This window comes from Lonchura striata, chromosome 1 (assembly GCF_050655825.1).
Source record: "Lonchura striata isolate lonStrDom1 chromosome 1, ASM5065582v1, whole genome shotgun sequence".
In the NCBI taxonomy this organism is placed as follows: Eukaryota; Metazoa; Chordata; class Aves; order Passeriformes; family Estrildidae; genus Lonchura; species Lonchura striata.
Window position 1 is genome coordinate 40,322,947 of NC_140703.1, and position 26,806 is coordinate 40,349,752.

At 40.0% G+C, this 26,806-nt stretch overlaps 1 protein-coding gene across 13 annotated transcripts in view; it reads left to right on the plus strand.

Moving 5' to 3' along the window:
• Nucleotides 1-26,806, plus strand: part of FAT3 (FAT atypical cadherin 3) — a 396,171-nt gene that overhangs the window by 336,486 nt on the left and 32,879 nt on the right. For all 13 annotated transcript variants that reach the window (XM_021544996.3, XM_085574877.1, XM_085574896.1 and 10 more), the window contains 8 exons: nt 5,355-5,744; nt 8,017-8,231; nt 8,986-9,123; nt 11,690-11,833; nt 12,414-12,611; nt 15,096-15,894; nt 23,113-23,247; nt 24,272-24,429. In XM_021544996.3, coding sequence (XP_021400671.3) covers nt 5,355-5,744; nt 8,017-8,231; nt 8,986-9,123; nt 11,690-11,833; nt 12,414-12,611; nt 15,096-15,894; nt 23,113-23,247; nt 24,272-24,429 — 2,177 coding nt within the window. The remainder of the gene's footprint in view (nt 1-5,354; nt 5,745-8,016; nt 8,232-8,985; nt 9,124-11,689; nt 11,834-12,413; nt 12,612-15,095; nt 15,895-23,112; nt 23,248-24,271; nt 24,430-26,806) is intronic.

Consider the following 26,806-nt stretch of genomic DNA (forward strand, 5'->3'; position numbering starts at 1 on the left):
GGACTTGGGATCACTGAAAAAAACAAGTATATATATCAAGTGATATAAACCAGTACCCAGGAATATGAAAATAATCCTTAGTAGGAAAGAGATGGAGGGTGAGCCAACTATCCAGATCTTGACTTCCCACCAAAAAGACAGCTCCCTGTCCCAGCTGAAAGTTGTGTTTTAGAAACCCGTGGATGGTCCTATACTGCTAAGAGTTTATACCTCCCATTTCTTCAGTTTATACTGAAGTATTTCTCTTCAGTAAGGGGCTGATTATCTTCAGGTCTGCCCTGCCCTCATCCCATGGTACCCTGACTCCATTGGAGCAGTGGTGTGAATAAAGGCCTTTGAGGTTAGGGCTATTTTTTTTCCTCAGAAAAGGGGGAAAAGTGAAGTCTATCTTGGTAGCAGTATTATGGATTGAACTTGGCCAGGTTTTCTACTTAAGCTGTAAAAGTCACTTGAAATATTTTCTCTATGGGGCTATATATTCTTCTACAGTTCAACAAGGTACTTCAGGCAAGGTTTCTCTTTCATCTCAAAATGATGGAGTAGGGTACTATAAAATCTGGTTTAGAATTCATCTTTTGTCTTGTTTGTTGTTAATGAAGTTGTGAACTTTTATCTTCTAGTAATTGGCATTGTGGTTAATATTTGGGTAGTTGGGAAAGGACATAGGTACATACCAATGTTAATCATCACATCATAAAAGAGGCAAGAGGAAGCACAATAACCAGATAGCTTGCTTTGTATGTCTGCAAACCACACTGCTAAACTGAAAAAAAAAATTTCATCTTGCTTTCTGGTATACATCTCGATTGCTTATTTTTAATACTTGCCATTACATTCATTTTCATAAGTTTTAAAAATGAAGATGAGTAGATGACAAAAGTTGATGTCATTTTTCATACATAAGCTAGAATGAGTGGTCTAAAAATTGGGGAAATAATGAGTTCAGGGTGACAGAAACTGAAAGGAGAAACACTGTGAGTGGCTTTTAATAGGAGTAACTTTTGTGTGATGCATAAAGGTATTGCCCACTGCAGAAACCTACTGTCATATGGGGATTGTGCCTGTTGGGTTAATTCTCATCCTTGTAATTGGTGTCAGTCCAGATCAAAATGTGTTACAACTCCACCTTTTTCAGTTGAGTTGCACCTCAAATCCTGTGCTCAGTTCTGGGCCCCTCACTGCAAGGACATTGAGGGGCTGGAGCGTGTCCAGAGAGGGGCAGCGGGGCTGGGGAAGGGTCTGGGGCACAATTCCTGTGAGGAGCAGCTGAGGGAACTGGGAGTGTTTATTCTGGAGAAAGGCAGGCTCAGGGGGGAGCTTCTCTCTCTCTCTATAGCAACTTAAAAGAAGGTTGTAGTGAGTTGAGGGTCAGTCTCTTTTCTCAAGTAACAAGCAGTAGGACAATAGGAAATGGCAGCAAGTTAAGCCACGAGAGGTTCAGACTGGAAAAAAGGAAAAATTTCTTCTGTTAAAGCATTGTCAAGCACTGGAACAGGCTTGACAAATAGGAAATAGTTGAGTTACAACGTTGAGAAGTATTTCAAGATGTGTAGATATGACACTCAGGGACGTGGTGTAGTGGTGGCCTCACAGTGACAGTGCTGGACTAATCCAAAATCTCAAAGGTCATTTCCAGCCTGAATGATTCCGTGCTTTATACAAGGAGGATATTGATAGTGCTGAATCATGAAGCAAAGTTATTTTATATTCCTGATGCTATTTAGAGTAGTACTGACATAGAAGTTGTCATGATATGACATGTGTGCCCCTTTGTTTCAGTACAGAAGAAACCAAGAATAAAAGCCTATTTGAAGAATGGCATTTCAGGTACTAGGCAGGTATATGTTTTACAAGCTCTTCACACTAGAGATTTGGCAAAGGGCAATATTTTATCATATGCTAATACAAGTCTAAATAGAAAATGTTCTACCTTAGTCCTTTATTTAAAAAGAAACATACTGCAATTTTCTTATTGTAATAGTGATTCCTGCAAAGGCTTTCCATGTTCAAATAGCTCATGTTCATGATTGACACCTTAGAAATCCAAGAAGTCTGAGTGAGTGAGTTGACACAAAGCAGTTTGCAAACATTAACCCCCCAACAGCTGTAGGCAAGCAGTGTGGGAGGATTGCTCTCTTTACCAGTGCAGGAACCATGGCATTGAAGCAGTTGTTTCCTTTCCACAGAAGGCAACTCTTTTATAGTCATACCAGAATCTGCTGTCACCTGTGTCGCAGGGATGCCATTGACACACACTGGTGCACGCTTCTCTCTCAGGAAAGGGTGGCCCCTGGATTAAAGCATTTTGAATTTCAGTAGAAATAGCTTCCTGCTTCACCTTTGCCTCATGCCCATTTCTCTCCCAGCCTTGGGTCAGAAGGCTCAGTAGAAACAGCTATTGATGTAACACACCATTTTCTTCAAAGTGCTGCTTCTGCCACAGTTTTTCACTTATTCTACCCCTAAGAAGCAAGTATTAAATTCTACCCCTCAAAATATTCTGTGAGAGGGCTATCACCCCTCTATATGTCTCCTTTTTTTCACCTTTTGGCATTTGGGCCAAAAGCCACCAAGGGTTGGTATCTGAGACCCAGTCAGGTCTTCTGACCTAATCTTCTGTCTCTCCTTGCATAAAATGGCACTTTCACCTGCAAGAGCTTTTCTTTCATAGCCCATGGGAAAAATAAGACTGTTCTCTTCATCATACCAGATTGGTACAAGATAAGCTATGTCTCTGGATCTTTTGTATTCCCCTCTCATTCTCCAGGAAGGAAAAATAAAAGAAGTTACCTACAAGATTTTACTGTCTCCACTTCTGCCTAAAAAGCCCATGTATTAGAGTGAGCAACCAGAACACCATAATCTGTATCTGATCTGCCTCCATTGTACAAACACCAGTAATCACTTACAAAAAAACATTATTAATAGTTTGTTAATTCGTGGATGTCACTTTTAGGAATTAGAATACAAGAAGAGGGGCTGGATTATATGGCAGATTGCCTTTACTGGTGTTACTACCTCCTGTTCATAAACTTGCCCTCTGTGGTGTTGCATGCACCAAATTCTCTCTCCCCATTCCCCATGGCAAGATACTCTTGCTGAAGTTTCATGGTGTTCCAAGGCACAAGTCGTCTGTTGGCCATTTCCTTTCTAGCTGTTTGTGCCCTCAAGAGCTGTGGTATATGAATCTTCTCTCTTGTGCCCAGGTGTGCACTAGTGGGTATCAGAAAGGGAGTTTGTGCCAGAGAAAAGTGAAAACCCCAGACTAAGGCTGTCCTGCAGTTACAGATGTGTAGAAAGTGTGTGTTAGGGTCCTTGCCTCAGAGGAGTGTTTGATACTGTGTACAAACTGGCAGGCACCAAGAGTGGCTGGTGCAGAATACTAAATAGTTTTACACTTAAAACTCATGTGTAGGTTGGGTGTTCAGCAGCATGCTCTGAATCAAGGGGGGAAAAAATTCCCATTTTCCAGCATCCCTCAAGATCAGCTGTTATTACTAACTCATTAATTGTTATAGTCAGGTCTGTCTTTTTTTTGTAAGTGGAAGTTCATAGAGGATGTCTAGCTGAAGGAGATCCTCCCCTGCTGGAAGCATAGATACTTCCAACCATTCAGACTATGAACGTCTTCCACTTTCTAGAGGGTTTTTCAGTACTTTTTAATGTTTGTCAGTTTGCTTGACTGTCAGCTTACAGAGTATTTGGATGTATATATCAAGAGACTAAGGAAAAGGGTGAGTGTGCTCTCCAGCAGCTGTAGGGTATTCAAAGCCTACGTGTTTTAACATGAAGGAATTTCCTGTGAGTCTGTGGGCTGATCTTAGCTCCTCTGTAAGATAGGAGTCACTTCCTTGACTGCCTTGCTGTTTTGCTGAAAGTGGGACACTTTCACATTTATTTTTCACATTTGTGATACCGTGGTGAGTAGAGAGGCTTTGCTGTGATTAAAAAAACAAAGCAAAACAACACAAAAAACCTAACAGCCTGGTTCACTACAATATCGCCATTTAATTTTTTCTGTATTTTAAAGACATTTGAACCTTTTAAATATACTCTGTTATCTCAAGCAATGCATAAAAACTTTATTCTCTGAAGAGCCACATAGTAATGCCTAATGCCCTTCAAGTAGGTTCTGGGACTTTGTAGTTACTCTAGCTTTTATGTGCGTGTGATTGAACAAAGAGTCTCCCAGCTCCCTCTTGTGTGGATGCTCAATTCCTGCTACATCAAGCAGAAAACAACTGTGATTTGTGCTGCTTTTGATCAGACATTTCTACAATGCTTTGCTGCTGGAAAGCAGAATAATAGTGTCACAAATTTTAAATTAACAAAATATGCCTAGAAGGGATTGGTAGCTCTTGTTCATCAGATTAATGTCAGGCTTGTAAAGTCTATTCTCCCACAAAAAAACAGCAGCAAATGCTTAAGTGAGAAACATTAAAGACAGAGACTCTCCGTTTTAGTGGATCTATGTGTTTTAGTTATAATCTCTTACTGAAGCACCCAGGATGAAATCACAAAATCAACTAGCATCAAGGGAATTGAATTAGTTTATATCTGTGTTCACTTTTAATTAGATTTGAGATGGCTATCCCACTGTAGTGCAGAAACCAAGTCAGTACCATCCCCTTAGGCCTTATTACTGACAACAACCTTAGCACAAATCTGCATATTCAGCAGCTGGGTGGATAGGTGCTTTGTATTGGGAAATACGGGCAGTATTTTAAAAACTCAGGATATCTTTTTTACAACTCAATTTTTGCTCTTAGGCTGGGGAATAGAAGGGCTTTCCTTCTCAAAATGTTCATATTCTGGCAGGAGTTTTTTCATGCAGCTTTTGTTTAACAGGTATCATCTTATGATAATATTTTTCTGCTCAACAGTGGAATCAAGGCAGCACTGGTAGCAAGTACATTCTGTGCCACCTGATGTATTTCTATGGGTTTATTTTCCCCTTATGTACATTTCTATTCCTTCAAGATGTGCTCTGAGACATTTCCAATTTCAGCATTCTGCTTCTCTCATCTAATTCAATTATAAGCTGTTCTGGGCAAGGACCATATCTGGATTCTGCTTTCAAGTTTCAATATACAGCAGTTTTGCAAAGTAATCTTTAAAAAAAAGTATCATGATGAGGGAAGGAACTTAACTTATCTGCAGGGATTTGTCATGTGAGAAGAGCATGTCCTGACCTCCTGACTTTCAGCAATATTGTACCCACAGGCACTCCTACCTCTACACCACTGGAAATACTCAGTGTGATAACAGATTTTGCTTAGGGTTTATATTAGATGGGGAGAGATTTTTCCCCTCTTTATTTCTCCATTTCATTTTCCCATTTGCTTCTCTTTCAGGCGTGAACAGAAAAGTCACCTATTCCCTGTCAGACTCTGCAGATGGTTACTTCTCAGTTGACCAGTCATCAGGAATCATCATTTTGGAGCATCCACTTGATAGAGAGCTTCAATCCTCCTATAACATCACTGTAAAGGCCTCAGATCAAAGCATTGTGCTGACCTTATCCTCGTTTGCCACCGTTACCATTACAGTGCTAGACATTAATGACAATCCTCCCGTGTTCGAAAGAAGAGATTACCTTGTTACAGTACCTGAAGACACCTCACCTGGCACCGAGGTCCTTTCTGTTTTTGCTACAAGCCAAGACATTGGTACAAATGCTGAGATTGCCTATCTTATCAGATCAGGGAATGAGAAAGGGAAATTCAGGATTAACTCAAAAACAGGTTTGTAAAGTGTCTCTTACTTGCAGTGCTAAATTAAAGGATCAGAAAAACATGAATGCTTTGGGGAAGGCTCTTGGACCAAAAGATTTCCAAGGCCAGAGACTCATAGCTTGTCATTGTGTAATTAACTACACAGTTAAAAAGCAATTTTAGGTCAGAGAGTGATGTCAATTACGGTCACACATGGCTGCCTCAGCTCAAGTGGAGAATACTTTTCTTCATTAGTAAGTCTGTCGAAGCCAATATAGATGTGACAACCTATTAGCTAAACTGTGCAAAACACTTCTGAACACTTGCAATGTTCACTTGCTTACTAGCTGAGTACAGCCTCAACTGTCTGCCCCTTAGAAAGCATCAACCAGTGCTACGAGGACCTGTTAGGACCAATTCAGTCCTAATATGTGATTGTCATTGATGGAGCTATATTCAGCTTCCCTGACTTAGGTTGTTCTGATTTGTCTTTCTGACTTCAGCCATGGCTTGGGTTGAGGTTGTTTTGGTTATACATCACAAATTTTAGAAGTCCACTGCTTCTCTATGAGAAATACCAGACAGAGGTATCATATTTGGTGTAAATGGCTCATTTTCTCTGTATTTCCTTAGTGGGATATATTATTTATCCTCACTGAGTTTTTATTCCATCAACTGTATGCCGTTTCTTCCGTGCTTCCTGTAGTGGATCCCCTTCTTCTCATAGCATTCAGAATGACCAGTACAAATCTGCCACCTGAGTCTGAGAGCCAAGCAGTCTTGATTGTAAAAGCTGAAGAGAACACTTCTTTGGGTGTAACTGTAATAGCCAGTAACATGAAAAATCTCAATTTTTCATTTCTATAATTGTGTGCAAGAATGGCACTCCACTCTGCAGAGGCTGCTGCCTCTCATATGAAGGACTTAACATCACTGTGTGTTGTCTGTCATCTTCATCATGTTGATTAGTGCTAGCAAAATTTAAACATAAATATGCCTAGGCAGCAATACTTAACTTCACATTTGACAATGAAGCCAAGGAAACAAATCAATAAAAACCTATAATGTAGCTTAATCACACATTAAAAAAAAAAACCACCAAAAATAAAACTATATATTATTCATTAATCTGTGACAGCTCCATTATTATCCGTTTAGAGGCAGGAACTCAGTTTCTAGACAGCAGAGTGGTGATGTAGCATGCCTGATCAGAGCTTGAAAAATAATGTCCTTCAAACCATTTATCAGTGGGAACTCTCTGCTAGCCACTTGGAAGCTTCTCTTCAGGGCTCCTGCTTTCAGCAATTCATGCTGAAAGGTGGAATTCCTTTGGAGAGATCCCAGACAAGATTAAGATGAAAATTAAGAGGAATAATTTGAGGTTTGTAAAATGTGACTTAACAGGAAAGACTGAAGGAATTAAGGCTGTTTAAACTAGAAAAGAGAAGACATGCTGTTAGTTTTCATGCCTATATAAATTACCTGTGAAGAAGAGGGAAATAAACTGTAGTCCATGCCCAGTCATAAGAAGTTGTGAATGGGTTTAAATTACATTTGAATTACTTTGGTAAAATTATAGGAAGAAATTCCTAGCTGTAATGTATACTGAGGCCTGAAATACATTTCCTAAGAAGGTTAGGAAGCTGATATTGTTGGAGGTTTGTACAAACACTAGAAATCAGATAATTTCTGTCCTAGAGGGAATCTGGATGCATGCAGTGAATCAAGTTACCAAGAATCTTCATTTTGGTTGTGTGGTGAAGTAACATAAAATTTGTAAACCTAGTTGAGTGGGGAGGTCTCTGCTTAATCACTTAAATGATAGACAACTGATTTCTCAGAGGTATTCATATCCTATTCATTTGTATTTAATTCATGAGAAGTTAATTGTGTGGGAGTGAATTTCTGTTGACTTGTCAGGGTTTATTTCCAGAGTTGGCATCCAGTTCTCCCAGAGGTTCTGTGAATGAAATTTTAAATGGGTGAATATGGCCCCCACTTCTTCATCTATGATCCTCACATAATGAGAGCTATTTTCATGAGGAACCATTCATTGTCTCATACCTTGTAAAGTTTCTTTCTGCAGAGGCAACCCAAGTGAAATTGGCATCATTCTTTAATCAGATGACAGCAGTAGAAACCTGAATAAACATTTTTATTGGATTGGGCAGTCTTACAGTTAGTGTTGTATGTATGCCATGGTGATAAATTGCATGCTGTACTGTTTACTACAGTAAATCCCTTACTCTGTGGCATTACTTATTTTTTGCCGGCTGTTGACATTCCCTCCTTTGCTTCAAAGGAGTGATTTCCATTATTGAGGCTTTGGATTTTGAATCGTGCAAGGACTTCTACTTAGTAGTGGAAGCAAAGGACGGAGGGACGCCAGCCCTGAGCGCGGTTACGACGGTGAACGTGAACGTGACGGACGTCAACGACAACGCGCCCACCTTCAGCCAGGCTGTCTACAGCGCCGTCATCAGCGAGGACGCGGCCGTCGGGGACTCCGTGGTCATGGTGAGCGGGGCCGTGGGTGGCATTTAAGTGCGATGAAGCCCTCTGCCCCTAAAAATCTGCTGCACTGCTTAATGGTGATAATTACTACGTCTTGAGGCCCCCAAACCATTTTTGAGACAATATTCTGCGTCTGCTACTGCTCCCCAAGCTGCTGTCAGTTTTTCCCCAAAAGAAAGTAGTAGTAGTACTGACCCTTTCTTTTAAACCCCGTTATGCTGTCAGAGAGCAATGGCATATTCTAGGTGTTGCATTTCATGAATCAGCCAGAAAGAAACAGGTTTTAATAGAAAGACAGAATTCTACTTTTCAGTGAAATACAATCATAGAGTCATAGGGTTGGATGAGATCTTAAAGATCATCTAGTTCCAACCCCCCTGCTGTGGACTGGGATATCTTTCACTGCACCAGACTGCTCAGAGCCCCAAATACATAGTATTTGTATAGTCTGGCATGCAATGTGCCATCCCCAAACCTCATAAAATTCTCGTATTGCAATTTCTGGATCCAGAGAGAGAGTGTTGTATGGAATATTAAGATGAAAATATTCTGTATGTTTTCAGACTAGAATTTTGAAAAGGCCCAAGTGAAGCCTCCTAACAAAACCTATTGGATTGATGCTTTAGAGGTGTGCAGTTCAGGTATAACTAGTCTGATGGAATGTGAAGTTTACTTTTTGGTATGTTGAATAATTAATGTATCATACAGATTACTTGATATTTGTTTTTCTAACTTTTTATTCTTCTCTCAAAAAAAGTTGATAGCAGAAGATCTGGACAGTCCTCCCAACGGTCAGATTCATTTTTCCATAGTGAATGGGGATCAAGACAATGAATTTTCAGTTGATCCTGTTTTGGGACTCGTGAAGGTTAAAAAGAAATTGGATAGAGAAAGGGTAAGACATGTGGGACTTCTTAACTTGCAATGACTTACAGATGTGCATCAATCTCCACTCTGCTGCTAGCTGGTGTTGAAGGAGTTTCTTTTATTCTTTGCAGCGATCAGCCTAAGATGCTCCAACAGGTCTTTCTAACCTCACTTCTTTTCCATGCCAGCCCTGTCCCCAGTCTATCTGCATGTCAACTGCTCTGCTGCCACTCTCATCCTGCACTCTCACAGCAGTTAGGGTCACACCAGGGGAGAGGAGCAGCACTGGATTTCTCCCGTGGTGCCAGCAGGAGCTGCTGCTGTGTTAATGGGCTGCCTCCTCTCCCCTGTGCGTGCAAGCGCACACGTGCAGCTGTGTGTGCAACAGAGTGGTTACAAAATGCTCCAGATTGCGGCTCCGAGCGCTGAGCTGAGACCTCAGCCATTAATTAGCACTCTGCAAAACATGTCACTGGGGAGGGGATGTTATGAAGTGGCCAGGCTGTACCAAAAGTGAAAGAGTGCTTCATTAAATAGGTTCTGCTGCTTTGTTTGCTCACTCCATTATTGATTCAGGATTATTTATCACCATTTTGCCATAGCTAGCAATTAGCAGCTTTTGGGAAAAAAACAACAACAAAACAAATGCAGTTGCCTGTGCTACTAGCAAGGCAGGAGAGTGCTACATGACTTCAGAAATCTTGCAGCACATAAGGAAATCCGTGCCTCCTGCCTCTCAGCAATACACCCACAGAACTGGGGAAGCAGGTTGCTACCTTCAGAATATCAGATCAGCTGGAGAAGCTCTTTACTGAAAGCAAACGCTTTTCTTAAAACAGTGGCAAAAACCCCTCTCTGCATTATCACAGAAGCAGTACTAAATTGTTTGTGTTTGGTGGTGAAATGACTTTACCACAGATTGTCTAAAACAGGGGAGTAACAATGGGTGTTGATGTTATAAGTTGGCTGTAATAAAAGCACAGACTGAGTTCTTTAATATGACTTTTTCTCGCTTCTGAAGCACACTCATGTGCGGCTGCATTTAGACACACACACTCTCACAAGAGTGTGCATGTGTAATGCGAGCTGTGTTAGGTCTGCATTTTCCAAAGTTTCCCTCAGTTAAAATAAGCTGTGATATTGTCTTTTTCTTTGCTTCCTTGGCTCCTTTCCTAGACACAGGTGTTTCTGACCCATACAGGGAAAATTATATAGATGCCCCATCTGCTGTAGATTCCCAAAGGTAGTGCTGACTCCCAGAATTCTGTGGTTTAAGGGGACTTATTTCCAGAGCTGTAATCGCACAGAGACCATTACTTTTGCCATCTACCTTTCTGGGATACATTGAAATGAAAGCAAACACAGAAAAAAAAATAGGAAATACTCTAAAAAAACCTCTCTGGTTTTAGCTAGCAGTGGAAATTATGGTTAAAAAACAGAATTCTCTTACTCAAGTTTCTTGACTTTCCATAGTTCAGGATTCCTCATCCCTCCTTTGTCCCTTTGCCCCCACCAAATCACAGTCTATCTTCCATATAACCTCCCAAAAACTTTTCCTTTTGCTTTGTATTGGTCCCATATCCCAGAAGAGCCTCCTTATTTTATGCATGCTTGGTCTGAGCTCCTCCTTACCACGAAAAAAGCTGTGTTCCCCTCTGCAGGGGCATGTTTTTCCCCTTTCCAGCCCTGCACTTAGGAGGGTGCAGTGTTGTATCTGGCATGTTTCGCCCTTCTCTTGCTCTGCTGTGGGAGGATTCAGGGGCAGACATGTCAGCAGCTTTCCCTGTGGAGCAAGGAGCAGTATACAGTAAAAAGCAGTAGTAAGACCTAAGGAAGCCAACATAAGGATGCAGTTCAGAAAAGCCAACTGTCACCCATAAACTGTGCATAGACAGAGCTTTTGCAAGTTGTCACATATGCTCACACCTCACACATGGGCACATGTAGAGGGCCCATGGATGATGCACTGAACTGCATGCACTGCACTGTTTGTGTCTGTTGCAAAAAGCAGACTCAAGCCCACTTATCTTCTGCAGAGTGGTGGATAATATTCTGTTGCTACAGAGATTGTTGTCCCTCGTACTCCTAAATGTTTTCCAGTGTGTTTAAGCCAACTGCCTGTGAACTTTTTCTTGGCTCTCCATCACCGCTTTAGAAACAGTGTGTGTCAAACTGACACTGGCTCTAATAAGCAATTTATATAATATCTTGGAAACTAACTGTAAGATAAATAGAATCAGGTCACTTATCCCACCGGACACCTAGGAAAGATGAAAACATAAGCTTGCAGCACTAATAGCTGAGTTCAGATATTATCTGTCATTTATTTTCTGTCTTCCCCTTTGTTTCAGGAATGCTTTATCTGGTACAGTTATTTTAATACAATGAAGCTGTTATGTTTATTGGTAGCTTTATAAAACAGAAGTTGGGGCACAATGTGGTGATAAACAGGATAATGTTATACTAAGGGCAGGAAGATAATGAGGCCAAATAGCTTTCCTTAGAATATGGATGGTGGTGCACTGAATGTAAAGAACGTGAGTTAAAATTTAGGCCCACTTTCACAATGATTTAATGTTTTCACCTTTTCTCAGATATCTGGTTATTCATTAGTTGTCCAGGCAAGAGACAGTGGTACCCCTCCTTTGTCTTCATCTGTGACGGTCAATGTCGACATTTCTGATGTGAATGATAACAGCCCTGTGTTTACTCCAGCTAACTACACAGCTGTAATTCAAGTAAGTTTATCCTGCACATCAAAAACTTCTCTGATTTTTAAAATGCACTGGCATTTGGTTTCAGTTAAGTACCTTTTGATGATCTATCTGCAAAACATGTATCAAGTGATCTTATCTAAAGGAAAATATAAACATATCTTTCTTGAGTCTTTTGGTAAGTTTCTGTTTGCTGAGGCTTCTTAACCACAGCATCTGTCATACATTTTACCATTCATCCCTGCTGCACCAGGTACTCCAACTTCAAATGTCTGCTCTGGGATAAGTTCACACTTCTTTATACCTTGCTCTGGGTGTGAGTCTTGACACACAGAGTAATCTGAGTATAGTCTGACTTTTAGTCAGTCCTGATCAGACAGAGTATCAGAGAGAGCCCAGCAGGCCCTGGAGGTGTGGTGGGTACCCTCATCTCTGCCACTGGTCCATGGGCGCGTAAGCAGCATCAACAAAACACAGCTTATGAAATGCCAGCTTGGGCAAAGAGCATTCAGTTGAATATTCACAATAGAAAAATGTGATATTTTATGGTTGCAATATGTATAGTTTTAATCCTTTTCTTTATACGCTGTGTATATGTGTAAAGGAAAATAAACCAGTGGGCACGAGCATTTTGCAGCTGGTAGTGACAGACAAAGACTCTTTTCACAATGGCCCCCCTTTTACCTTCACCATCCTCACTGGCAATGAAGAGGAGGAGTTTACACTGGACCCTCATGGCGTTTTGAGGTCTGCAGTCATCTTCAAGCACATGGTCTCAACTGAGTATGTGCTCTGTGTGCAGGTAAGACTCAATTAATATTTTTACATCTACTCTGAAACAAAAAAATCTCTTAGTGGTAGGTAACCTGTACTTTGCCTGTATGGGTTGTTTTTGATGGGCTGTATTCTAAGAGTAAATACCACACATTCCAGTTTGCAAATGCACAATGCAGAATATTTTCTTTGATGTTCTTAAACCTGGTTTCATATAAATATAAATAGGTAGCCAGCCACCTTTCCAATTTCCTCGGCATGAAATGAATTTTCTGAGCAGCAACCGTTATGGTTTAAGATTTTCATCATTTTTTTCTGTAGCTACGGAAGGAAAATGAGAAAAAATGCATAATATACATATAAATACACCCCAGAACAAGTGACTGCAAAATACTGCTTTAGGAACGAAAATAATTTCTGCTTTTAAGTCATGAATTTAATCATAAATTTTTGGAAGCCTTCCAAGAATTCATGAAATCACATTTCCAAGGTCAACCTAGCTTTTAAAGAATGTCAAAATAAGACATGCAATAGAAGTCCAGCTCAAACTTAGCTTTAGAATAATCGTTAAGAGGCTTTGTAACCAGGGTAATTTTGATTGCCAAAACCTGTAAATCCTAAAGTAATTTGTCCACATTTCTCAGGTCTGCCAGAGAAGATGTATTAGGGTTCAGTAAATATGCAGGTCTAGGGAATGAACGTCTTCACTGAAATGAGTCATGGTCCCATAAGCTGTGTCTGAAATTCTTGCTTCCTCCACTGGCTTTGCTGGGGTTGATCTCTCTAAGCACAGCCTGTCTGTTTCTTTACAAGCACATTTAATGATGTTCACAGCAGTGGCATCCTTAGAGGCAATTGTTGGTTACGATTCACAAAATACAGGCTCTGATGCTAACTAACAGTTCAAATCAAAGTTTTACAAGTTTGCCATTTAATATCCTTGAAGCCTCTTTTTTAGGCTTGTAGGGTAATAAAAAATCACCTTTCTTTCTTTCTTACCATGCCTTAATAGTAAAATATCCTACTTTCAGGGTAATTTGCTAGCCAGAGTTCTAGTGTAGCTAAAATTGGGCATGAGAGTTAAATTTGAGTAGCATCCTTCAAGTTTAGAGGTCTATGTATTTCATATAAATGAAATATTAAACCACCATGTCTGAGATGTACCTACGTGCTCAGAAAACCATGCTGTTGGATTGTGGAGGAATGATTTCTCCCAGTGTTATTTTCTTCAGGGATTTCTGCAGCGAAAACATATTTTATAGTTTCCTGTTGTGTACAGACCATAGAAGTGTTTCTTTCCATCCATATGTGCCAGAGTGCTGCTTTCTCTTTTCCACTATCAGGTTTCTTCACTGTATTAGGTTTATTAAGAATTAATGTTAAAATGGAAAATGGAATGAGACATAATCTCTATGTACATGGGTATTTGTCTGCACATATATATAAAACATTTTTAAATATTCCACATAGGTCATTTAGGAGTGAAGATGAATGAATTTTAGAGTGTCTTAGAGTTACTAATCTGCTCATAGTAGTGTCCATATTACTGTTGTCATCCTCCCACTTTTTCCTTCAGCTTGTAAATTTTCCTCCTGTGTCCAAATACAAAGATCTTTGAACATTCCCTGCATCTCTGCATACTGGCAGTTTAGTTTTCTGTTCTTCTCTGAAGCAAATAAATGTGTGGAGCAGTATATCATAATAGGGACTGCAATAAAGCATTTTTCTTATTGTAGGAAAGGACCCTGATTCAAGTTTGCCCACCTTTCTGTCAATATGGCCTTGGGTTTTTTGTCATACTTGCTCTTTTGCTCTCTATAAAAATAGTGCAAATGATGCCATAATCCCTGCTCTGGGTCATCCAGTCATCTTTCCAGCTGCAGTGCTGCACTCATATTTTATCATTACTAACAGCACAAGCACCTATTTCATTTTTGGAGGATGATAAATTTTATTTATATCAAGCATGTTTCTTGGTTGCTTCAGGTAAAGAAGTGCAGAATGCAGTAGAAAAATTCTGGACTCCCTCACATCCACACAAGCTAAGCAGGGTGTGGAGTGATTTGGAGCACACCAAGCAATGCAGAAGGCTGATATTTCACTGGAATTCAGCCTCTTCTCCAGGGTAGAAGTGAGTCCAAAATGTGTTTGGAGCAGAATATACCACATTGGTATATTCTCTGTTGTGAAGTTGACAAGTGATAGGTGTGGGATCCTGGGAACATTTCAGTTTGAGTAATGAGACATTCTACTGACACATTTCTCTCTGCAATCCACTTAAAGATCAGTGCTTCCCTAAAGAGTTTGTAAGTTCCACTGCTAGAAATGGCTGAGACACTTCTTTACATATATATTTGGCAAATGCATTTGAGTGTTCTTTTGAAAATTTCTTTTCAGAATTACTGATGCTTTGAGAATATACATAACAAGAAGTTACGATTGCAGGCTGTGTTCCATGTGTGGTTTTATTTCTTATTTTTTCTATTCTTTTTTTTTTTCTAAATTACATTAGGCAAAGGACTCTGGGAAGCCTCAGCAGGTTTCCTATACCTATGTTCAGGTGAGGGTTATTGAAGAGAGCATTCACAAACCAACTGCCATTCCACTGGAGATTTTCATTGTCACCATGGAAGATGATTTTCCTGGGGGAGTCATTGGGAAAATTCATGCCACAGATCAGGATGTGTACGATGTCCTCACATACACTCTAAAATCAGAGCAGAAAAGTTTGTTCAAGGTCAACAGCCATGATGGGAAGATCATTGCCCTTGGAGGGCTGGATAATGGCAAGTACATCCTGAATGTCTCCGTGAGCGACGGCCGGTTCCAGGTGCCCATCGATGTTGTGGTCCACGTTGAGCAGCTGCTGCAAGAAATGCTGCAGAACACGGTCACCATCCGCTTCGAGAACGTTTCCCCGGAAGACTTTGTGGGTCTCCACATGCACGGGTTCAGGCGCACCCTGCGCAACGCGGTGCTCTCCCAGAAACAGGACAGCCTGCACATCATCAGCATTCAGCCGGTGGCAGGCAGCAGCCAGCTCGACATGCTGTTTGCCGTTCAGATGCACAGCGGTGGTTTCTATAAGCCTGCCTATTTGATTCAGAAGCTTACCAATGCGAGGAGACACTTGGAAAATGTGATTCGTATTTCTGCTATCTTGGAGAAGAATTGCTCCGGACTGGATTGTCAGGAGCAACACTGTGAGCAAAGTCTGTCTATTGATTCACATTCCCTGATGACTTACAGCACGGCACGCATTAGTTTTGTGTGTCCCCGCTTTTACAGGAATGTGCGCTGCATGTGCAATGGTGAGTACTGCTCCCTCTTCCCCTCCCATCGCTGCGCATTATGCGATAGGATCCATTTTATTCCTCTGATGCAGATTAGAAGGGGCATTTCAATTCAGTCCACTAAAGCACGACTGGCTGATGTGTTGTGGGAATTGATTTCTCCGGCTCGGGAAGAATTGTTCGTGTTTACTGATGTAAATGGAAGTTTATGAACTTTGGCCTTTTACGACAAAGACCGCTTTCCTGGAGGCTCTGCAATCAGAGCAGCTTCCAGGCAGGGGAAGGAGTGGGAGAGGAAGGAGGAGGAGAGGGAGGGATGTAGTTTCCCAATCAGTTGGGGCCACCACTGGAATAAACCTGGATTGTGACCGCAGCAGAGCAGCCTGGTCTCCAGCAATGCACCAGCAGTCTCCAAGGAAAAGCACCCCTGACCTAAGCCGGGCAGGTGGAAAGGCCTTTCCCAGTCCCGTTGTTGCAGACAACCACAGAAAACAATGAAGTATTTTATTAGCAAGCGCTTTTCCTTGACCTTTAAGGCTGCAGTAGGGGACAGAGTAGGTTTCAGGCAGCTCCACATTTTGGCAGAGATTTCATATGGGCATATGACAAATAGACTCATGAGCCAAGCTTCTGTATGATTCTGCACTTGGATTTTAAAACCTCGGGCAGTTATAATACTGGCTCTGTTTCTTTGTTTGCCAGGCTATTTGCTCCTCATTCCACTTCATTTAAGAGCAGAGAAAAAAGCTGCTGTAAAATCAATACATCTAAGTCTCCCTCATCTTAAGCACACATGCACACACACACAGAGCAATACAAGAATTCAGCAGCCATATCCCTCAATAACCAACCTTTGTTTCTGCAGCAGTCAGCAGGGCTTCATGTTTTACCACTGACCTCGGTGGGGATGAAAATAGGCAGAAATTGCATAAAACTGAACCAGAAATCATTTTTCTTCCTGTGGCACATGGATAATAGTGGCAAAGAAGTTCAATTCTGAAAAAATACTATGATTCTCTATCTGAGGAACATTCAAGAGCCGACTATCTGTCCACTTTTTAACTAAGAGTCTTATAAGTTTCAAATAGACATATCTATCATAACAATAGCCAGCATTTTGTTACACATGAAAGGCTCTGAAGTAAAGGATTTTCACAGATTTAAAAGGAACAATGCTGCAATAGCCTCCATTCAGGTCCAGGATCCAGTGCAGGAACACTGTCGGCCAAACTTTTTTATATTCTCTAAGTTACAACTTAGTCTCACTTTTGTATCAAGAAATCACAACTCCTCATCTCCATGGGGATGGTGATAGTCTTCACAGTCAGAAATTGGTTTTCTGGCAGCCAAAATTTTCACTGTTTATCATTTCATTTCACTACCTATTAAAGTCAATAATGATGTATTATTCCCTCTGCCTCATAATCCCTTAGCTTAACTCCAAAAAAGGGACTTTGCAGTGCAGCACAGTTCTGACCCAGCAGCTCTCCTGGCACAGTAAGTTTGCAATGGAAGCAAAGAAATTCAGCTGGGACAGTGATTTCCAAATTCTCCTGTCGTGTACCAGTCAATCTTTAAAATGGATGACAGGCTGCTGGAGAGGCAGTGTGGTTCTGAGAGCAGCTGTAGTCCTTAGTCTCTGGGCCATTTATCCTGGCCTTGAAGACTGCTGTGTGGGAACACTTGTAACAGGCAGCTTGTCCTGGCCCTGCTGAAAAGATGGAGGGGTTCCCACTGCTCCCCTTTGAGCCACTAAGTGGAGATTTCCCATGGGGGATCCACACCATTTGGGGTGGGGTGGAGCACATTCAGCCTGCCATAGAGCCTGTGGTAAAAAAAATGTCCAAAATGTCCAGAGCTGCTGAGTTAGGTATAGTTGTCAAAGAGGTGAGCACCTTGGTGTCTATTACTTGCACAGAAATAATACATTGTGGTGGGAAGCAAAAATTCATGCTTTGGGCCTTCTCCTCATTAGTTAATGCTTAATCCTCTTCTACTGTTTTTAATTTAAGGAGACACAGAAAATACTTCGGTATTTAGGTAAACACACTGTTTTCCCACATAGGAAATAACACAGACTTGTGAGAGTATAATAGAGAATGTATGGGTAGTTTTGCTTTCATGAAAGCTAAAGTCTAGGGTAAAAGAGTTAGAAAAATGCCATACTTCTTCTATCAGTAGTTCTTATAAATAAATGCACAGATGCAGCAATTCTGGAAAAAGTGCACGAATTTATTTTAGCTTGTTTAATGAGACAGCATTAGCAAGATATTAGCAGTGTAATAAAAGTATTATACTTCATTTGTTGTTAAAAGAGTTTCACATCCACTGAATATTAATACCTTGAATTATGAAAAAGCCATTAAAATATTGCATATGTTTCCAGAGATCTGGTTCAATTATGGCCCAGAAAGCTTGAGTTTGAACTAATTCACTCATTCTTGAAATATATATCATACTTGGAGTATTTTTGTCCACTGGCAGATGTCACAGATATGCACAATTTATGCGTGCCAGCTGTGCATAACTTACCTAGATTACCTTTGTGAGCAAACAGAGTTATCTAATGTGAAAATGCAGAGAGACTGTAAAGTAGGCAGTGGGTGAACTTCAGAGGTTCAGCAGCTCAGCTCTGGAAGGGTAAGTTCAAAAGTTCACATGCATCAATCATAGCTTTTAAATCAATAAAATTGAACTAAACTGTTTTCTGGTAACAGACTGTCTCCTTAGATTTTTTGCTCATCTGTTTGTGTTTGTATGAAAAATATTGTCACAAACTGGGGTTTGTGTCAGCATGACAGAGGGGCTATGCAATTACCAACCTCCCATCACATGGCACAAGGTATGCAGACATCCGTCAGTGCTGGGAGAAATAAAAGTAGGAGGAATGGAATAAATATATTCCTATAAAACATTTCTCACTGCATTCTCATTTTTCAGAGGCAAAAATCTATTCTGTATTTTCTCATAATGCAAAGTAATTCTTTTGTGTTGAGACAAAGGTGCAGGGGCAGAGCAGGTTTTGTTGGGACTACTTTGCTCTACAGTTGTTCTGCATTATAATCTTAGAAAGTGATGGTACATTAATATGTTCACAGGAGAGGGATGGATTGAAATAATCTTGACAAATATGGGCATACATCTACATCTGTGCAGGTCACTCCAGGCCCCATTTGCAGATAGTGGGAAGAATGAGATATTTTTAATAATGTGATACATCTCTCCCTAGATGTCTAAAATCAGTCAGATGAATCATGCCCTAAAGTTAGATGAGATTAATTCCATTTAAAATGTTTAATATGGTTCTGGCCTAATAGTTTGAAAGAATTTTTCTAATAGACCCAGAGTGTTCAGCAAAGGTGTAGACACATCCACGTTATTTAATATTTAAAAGAGAACAACAGTTTTGGACCACTCTCTCATGAAACAAGACAATTCAGACTTTATAAAGCCACTTCTATTATTTTGTGAATGCTCTGACAGAAGGAAATCATAGACTGTGAGATCCCGCTGTTAATACAGGACTTGTTGTTCAGAGGTGATTTTTGGCCTCAGCTCCACAGAGCACACACTGCCTCTAAAAGAGTCCTGGCTGCTGTGAAAGACTGGGCATCAGCTACACAGTTCTTATGTGTACATCACTGCTTCTCCCATTTTCAGAAAGCACACACATTCATATTAATGAGCCTGAAATTCTCCTGGCACGGAAAATTGAAGAACAAGGTCTGTGCTTGGGAACAGAGAACTGCAGATAACTTGGTTAGATCTGGCTATAGTCTGTTTTATGTCACTTTTGTCCAAGGAAGGTTTTTTTCCCGTGTTCCTGCGACTCTGGCTTTCAGGAATCTCCCTTCTTTCAAGCTTTTCTTTTCTGTAAGTGAGGAAAACAGAGTCTTTGCAATACTCACAGATCCAGGAGACTGGGCTGATAGAAAACCACCTAATATCACAAGGCTGAAGTTAAAATTGTTGAAGCACTCAATTTTCAAAATATATTTAAAATCCTAGAAGTGCTCCTTTTTTGAAGGAATAGGAATTAAATAAATCTCTCTTCTTGCAATGGAACAGTGTTTTCTGCCTCAGTATATTGGTTAGAAGATTGAAATACTTTTATCTTCTTTTAGAAAATTAAACTGAAGATGATCTGTCAAAATCAAGTGGGTCTATTCCACCTTTTCCTGCCATGCACTGCTTGATGCTAGTTCGTGTGTTTCTGTGGTACCTTGTAAAGAACAGTTTTTATTAATACTAATGCGAGTTTCAAGAGAATGCTGTAGATTGTCTGGACCTGCCTAGAAAAAAAAAAAAAAAAGATCAATTTGAACCTATATTTCTTGAATCTTTTATTGGATGGAAAATAGACTGCTCTTTGGAGTGGAAATGCAACATTAGAATAATTTTATTTAAACTCAAGCTGTAAATCTTTGATGTGGACAACATAACCTTGAACAATTTTACAATTTTTCTCCACATAGTTGTGAAATCAGCCTGAAAATGTGTGTTAGCTGGGGCAATGCAATAATGCAGATTTGTAGCTTATGCACTTATAACCATACAGACAGGCATAAAGCACTTCTCACAAGTCTGAATATTTTAAAGTTTTGTGACAGCTATGAAATCCTGCTGCAGCAGGATGAATAGAGTTGGTTTCCTTGTAGTTTACCAGAAGAGTATTCTTGGCCGTTCAGGATAAACAATTCTCTCCGCCGTTGTGCAGAGTACGTTAGATCTTTTCCATATACTTCAGAATGTGAAAGGATGGCTCTAAAATACAAATCAGAGTTTGAATCAGATAAAAAAAGAAAAACCTGGCAGAAGTGGATAACAAAGAAAGCTGTTCCTTTATTGCTTCATGTCAAGGATACAGTCATAGGTTAGGGGATGTGAAAATTTGTAGAGCCACATTTGGAAATCTCAGTGCCTCTTGCTGCTGCACAGTGACAAGCTGTGGGGCTTTAGTCTAAATGGCATGTCTGTCAGCTACACAGAGGCTCACTTGAATTGCAGCCTCATTAAAGGTTTAAGTTTTTTCAAAGAAGGGATATACTCTGCAGACACCAGAATCCTGTGTGTTTGTCACATAAGAATGAGTTAAAATAGCTAAAACAACCAAGGTGAAAAGACAAAGCAGTCTGTAGGATTTTTAACAACCCATTGTAACTTCAGAAATAATTGTTACTTGCCATTGTATTCTAAAAAGTGAGGTGTTTTATTCTTAAAAAAAAAAGCCAAACAATGTTAAATTCTACAGATGTTACATTTAAATAAAATATTAATCTGTAGTCCAGAAGTCTATGACAGTTTTTTTCTTGATTCTATAAGGCTTAAGGTGTGACTGTGTATTACAGCTGTTACTCTTATTAATGTTTCCTACTAATGTGATTAATAAAGAATGCCATGCATCATTTTCTAACAGTGCTGCAGGCAGTACTGTAAATCTTTTACTACACAGACCTCTCAAACAAATGTTTGATAAAGGAGGAGAGGATGTTAAACATTAAATTGACTGTGCTGTACATCAAGGAGGACATTTAAAGTAATTGCCATATTTGTAGTGAGCCCATGTCCACTTTGAAAGCTACAGTAGTAATTTTTCTTCTCCCAGAAAATACATACAGTGTCAGGTAATTTCAACTATGCTTACTATGAGCCCTGTTTGGCTTGTACAAAAGTGTGAGTGCAGTAAGATTCTTTCTTTCATTACTTTTGGAGATGTACTCCATGACAGGTTGATTCCTTCCTTTATAAACTGTAAATAAAACAATGTGCTCAAAAGTAAACTAGTTTTTGAATCTGATAAGGATCCTATAATATAAATCCTGCAATATATAAGAACTGCCAATATTCAGAAAGCAATGGGCAGCAAGGTGCTTTTTATCATTAAATTCATCACCTGCATGCCTTAAATAAATTAACTTGATAAACAAAAGAAGAGGTGTCTGTCCATTCCCAGCAACTGCCTTTGCCTCCATTCATGCTGGGCTGCAAATCAACAAAAGCAAGGGCAGGAGTGCCTTTTTTTTCCCTGCACTTGAAGACTGCTTTCATAATAGCCATACACAGATGCCCAAATGTAAAAACTGACCCTGCATCTCCCAAGTACCTTACTGCAACCAAGAAGAGGCTAGTTGTTGTAGAAGTCACATATTTCTGAAAATTCATATATTAAGCAGCAATAGTTGTATCGTGTTTTGTATTATTATTATAGACAGTGTGTGCAAATCTTTTAAGATTAAGGCAATTAAAGCGTTTATTTGGACACTTTCAGAAGTTACATTGAAGTTTTAGCCAAACCCCATGAAATGCAAAAAAATATTTTGATATTGACAGGGTTTACATAGTAAGTCCTTGACATGCTGAGCTTGATAGATGCTAGAAAGAATTTTAGGGATTTTGAAAAACCTACATATAATTGTGTTGCTCAAGTATTTTAAGCAAATGTAAAAGTTACTCTAGTTCTGTCCCTGCAGATTAGAAAAAAGGAGGGCAGGTTTTGGTAGCCTGGGCAAGCTGGATAGGATGTGAGATCTCAGAAATGTTAGGAGGAGCATAGGGAGAGGGCCAGTTTGCCTGTGCTGTATTATGAAGCTGGCCATGTCCTGTGTAGTATGAGAATGAAAAATCCAGGTGTCACTGTAACCCAAGCATGGCTTAGAATCACAGAATATCCTGAATTGGAAAGGACTCCCAAGGATAATCAAAGTCCAAATGCTGGCCCTGCGTAGGACCACCGAGAATCACACCATGTGCTTGAGATCATTGTCCAAATGCTTCTTGAACTCTGGCAGGCTTGGTGTTGTGACCATTTCTACCTCCTTAGATTTGCTTCTCATGGGTGTGCTGGGGGAAAAGGAGTGCATAGCTTCAAGTAATTTTTTTCCCTCATATCTCTAAAGCCCCTGTGCGGGAAGCTTTGTGGGAAAATGAATGGCCTGAGAGTTATCACATACATTTATAAACCAGTTACTGCTCATAATAGTTCATTTTTATAATATGTTCCCATGGGGTTTAGGGCAGTCTTTGGAAAAGAGCTATTGCAGTTCTGCTGCGTACTTGCCCAAAAGCTGTTCCTTTCTATGAAGGTTTGTTGGGGCTTTTTTGTTGTTATTATTATTATTAAGCCATTTTTTTGCTTGTACTGAAGCGTGTGATCAATAATTGTCTTTCATTACCCTTTTATTGCAGCAGATCGTGCTTTACGCTGTGGATCCCTGACAGTATTTTACCTTCTTGCAGGAGGACTCTGCCCAGGGTCCAATGATCCCTGCCTAGAGAAGCCGTGTCCCGGGGACATGCAGTGTGTGGGGTATGAAGCCAGCCGGAGACCGTTCATCTGCCAGTGCCCACCAGGGAAGCTTGGCGAGTGTTCAGGTGCATGTCACAGCCATGAAGGGGGATATCCTTGGACAATAAAGTGCTGACATTCTCATTTTGTAGGCTGAGGTGGCAGTGAAGTTAACAGAAAATGCACTGCTTAACCCATCTCAGCACGGGCACTTGGGGTGTGTGTTTATAAGCCCTATAAATACTTGTCTTTATAGCTAATGGGCTGTATGTAGACTGTGATCCAGTTTCTGTTTGGAAATTCCCACTGGCTTGCTTGAATACCAGCTCAGTACAACAGGCTGCTGAGAAAACAGGATTTTTCCTAGAGAATGTTATGCCAGATGTTTTTCTGCCCATGGGCAAAGCTCTATAATTAACTCTTCTGCTTACTATTTAGATTACCAAAATTCCAACCTTTATTAATGAAAACACTACACTATCCCAAAAAGAAAGTTTGAGGACATCTGCTAGTTCTCTGCATCTGTGTTGTTCCCTGGGATATGAAGAGCCAGGTGGACAGCCAGTGAAGCAGAGCTTTCTGTTGACTGCAGTGATTCCCAGGCTGCAGGATAGAGGATTTCTGCTGTTAGCCTGATGAAAGCACAGCCCATACTGAACTGTGGTCTTGGGCACTGGTTGCAGGGGACTCATTGTGAAGATTTGTCTGACATCTGCCCACACATAACTTGACACCCATAACTCAACTGCCTGATGTACTGATGTCGTCATCTTTGATTCCCTCTGTTATCAGTTAGACGAGACTGATGCCTCCAGGAGTGTATAAGCTGAAAAATGCTGAATACTTGGAGAAACTTCTTTATTTTTTTTATTTTTTAAGTATGGAAAAATAGAACTTTCCTCTATCCCCTGAAAAATAGCTTAAAAAAAGGAAATGCAGTAATATTTTGTAGTAGATGCCAGCTTTGTTTCCTCTCATCAAAAATGGGTTTTATTTATTTCTTCCTAGTCATTCTCATTAACTTTATAAATTCTTTAATTACTTAACAGATAAGGAATTGTTTTATGTATCACTAAAAGCACATGTGTCCTTTCAAAATGGTTGTTTCAGGCCACACTTCCCTTAGCTTTGCTGGGAATAGCTACATTAAATACCGTGTTTCTGAAAATAGCAAGAAGGAGGAATTCAAGTTGGCTCTCCGACTGCGAACCCTGCAAAGCAATGGGATTATAATGTACACCAGAGCGAATCCCTGTATAATTCTGAAGGTAATTAAAATAACTTATCTTTTCTGCAGTTGTTTTTCTAGATTCTGTATTTTCTCTTGGCTCTTGATTTGGGGAATGCTGTTCTCATTTCAGCTGTAGATTGAGAAGATGAAGTCTGATTCTAACAGGGAAAAACAATTTCAACAACAGCAGCAGCAACAACAATCAGAAAAGCAGCTTGTTAGTGGTGCTTTACTTGGAAAATTCCCCACTGGGTGCTGTTCATTATAAGCACATTATGTGTGTCTGTGCACAGGAGCCAGTCTGCATGAAATGTAAAATTTGGCCATTTATATGACTATGTAGTCAAAACGAAGCCTGCTAAAATTGCTGTTCTTCCCTTCTGTCCTGTCTGTGGTTAGAGGATATGCCCTTACTGTTAGTGAGCTAATTACAGGAACCAACTGCTTAGAACGTGTCTCCTACTGAAAATGAAGATCTCTGCACTCTGTGGATTAAGATTCTTTGTTGAGAGAATCATGGGGTCGATGGAGATTGATACCAAATCAATATTTAATTGATAAGCTTTCCATTGGTATTATTTTTTTTTTTTTTATGTGGAATGGCAAATAAATGCAGGATGGAAAGGGAGTACTAGGCTCATCCAAGAGCATGCACATATAGTATTTCTGCTATAGCCTCTAAGGTACCAAATGAAAACATTGACATTTGTATTTCAGCCACATTCTGTAATTCAGCAGTGGAAGAAATGGCACAGAGCCTTTTGTGTCTGTATTTGCAATCTTTGGGGTACTTTTGGCTGAATGCTTAGGTAACATTAAAGTGGCTAGATGAGTTAAAGGGCAACAATTAATTTTATAGCTGTTAGACTGAAGTATTCCATGAGCAAGAGTACTGTCTGTCATTTACCAGGAACTGTCAGCATTGTTCAGATTTGCATGAGACAACCTCTGCTTTGAGACATGTAGAAATGCAGTTTGAACTTTCAAGTATGTGTTTTGTTTAAAAAAAAAAAACAAGCAAAACTGCAAGTTGGAAGACCTTCTTTGATGTCTTCATCATGCTTGCTCTTAGCATCTGTCAGTAGATAATGTTTGCAATTTGGTAATTTCAAAAAATACCTGGGGAAAAACAAATGGCCCTAGTGGAAGGTGCCACTTGAAAGCAATAGGATATGATACAGAGATGGCCTGAATTGGAGTTAGAATGGTGATAGGAAATTTATTTTGCTAGAGTTTTATGTATAAAGCTCTCATCATAAAGGAGCACAGCAAATCCAGGTCATAGACAACTGAGTGAAAATATCCAGCTGAAGCAGGAAAATTTTGCCACCAAAATAGAAAAGTTGATGTTACTACTATTGCTACAAAAAAAGAAAACTAAACCACACACACAAAAAAAACCCAACCCACACCAGGAAAAAAAAAAAAAAAAAAAACACAAAACCAAATGAACACAAAAACCAAGAAAACAAAATAATCCAAACCAGTAAGAGAACCACCCTTTGCAATCACCTGAATTGAGTATTTAGTTGTGAGGTAGGAATCATGTTTTCAGTCCCCACTTCACATAATCACCTCATTATTTTGCTTTGAAAGATGCTGAATTAAAAATAATACTTCAAGGAGCAGCGACAAGAGCTGTGGTTATCGTGCTGCTGTCTCAGTCAGCAACCTCCATGTCAAGCTGGTTTGCTTCCTCGGTCTAAGAAACACAGAAAGAGAAAGTAGAGAGCTTCAAATGCAGCTGCTACCTCATATCTGATGAGTGAGATCCATGGTCATGTATGAATGCAAAGCCTCTGCTTTTTCTTGTGCATTGATCAGGGGAGGACATAGGGAATTACCTTCTCAAAGCCTCATGCTCAGCTTTTCAGTAGGGCAGGATCCTTTTCCCAGGTCTGGCACTGGGCTTCTGCATGCATGAGGTTTAAAGGAAACAAAATAATTACATTCAGCATAGTTTTTTTTAAGAAATGGTGTCACTTAAAAGATCAGGAATTGTCAGTTTCATTTGTGAAGGTCTTTTAACCGAGGAATATCAGGCTAAGCTCTCAAAGGACATACTCTGTGGCAGACAAATGGCATGCTCAAGGGATTCAGCCCTGTCAGGTCTCTTCAGGGATGGCAGCTGGATCATGGACTGCACTTTGGAAATCCCTGATTCAAGCGTTTTCAAGGAAGTTATGCTTAGACTTTCTAGACACACATTTTTTTAATTTAAAACCAGAGGTAGGACTCCCTTTAACCAGGTACATATGTTGGAGGTAAAGAGGCACTCAGAAATGAGGCCATTAAGCAGATTAATTAGAGGTCTATAAATGTGAAGTTGTTATCATTTGAGCATTGCTTTCAATTAAATTAAACATGAGGAGAAGCTTTCCAAATAGAGGATAAAGGATGAAATCCTGTGTTCT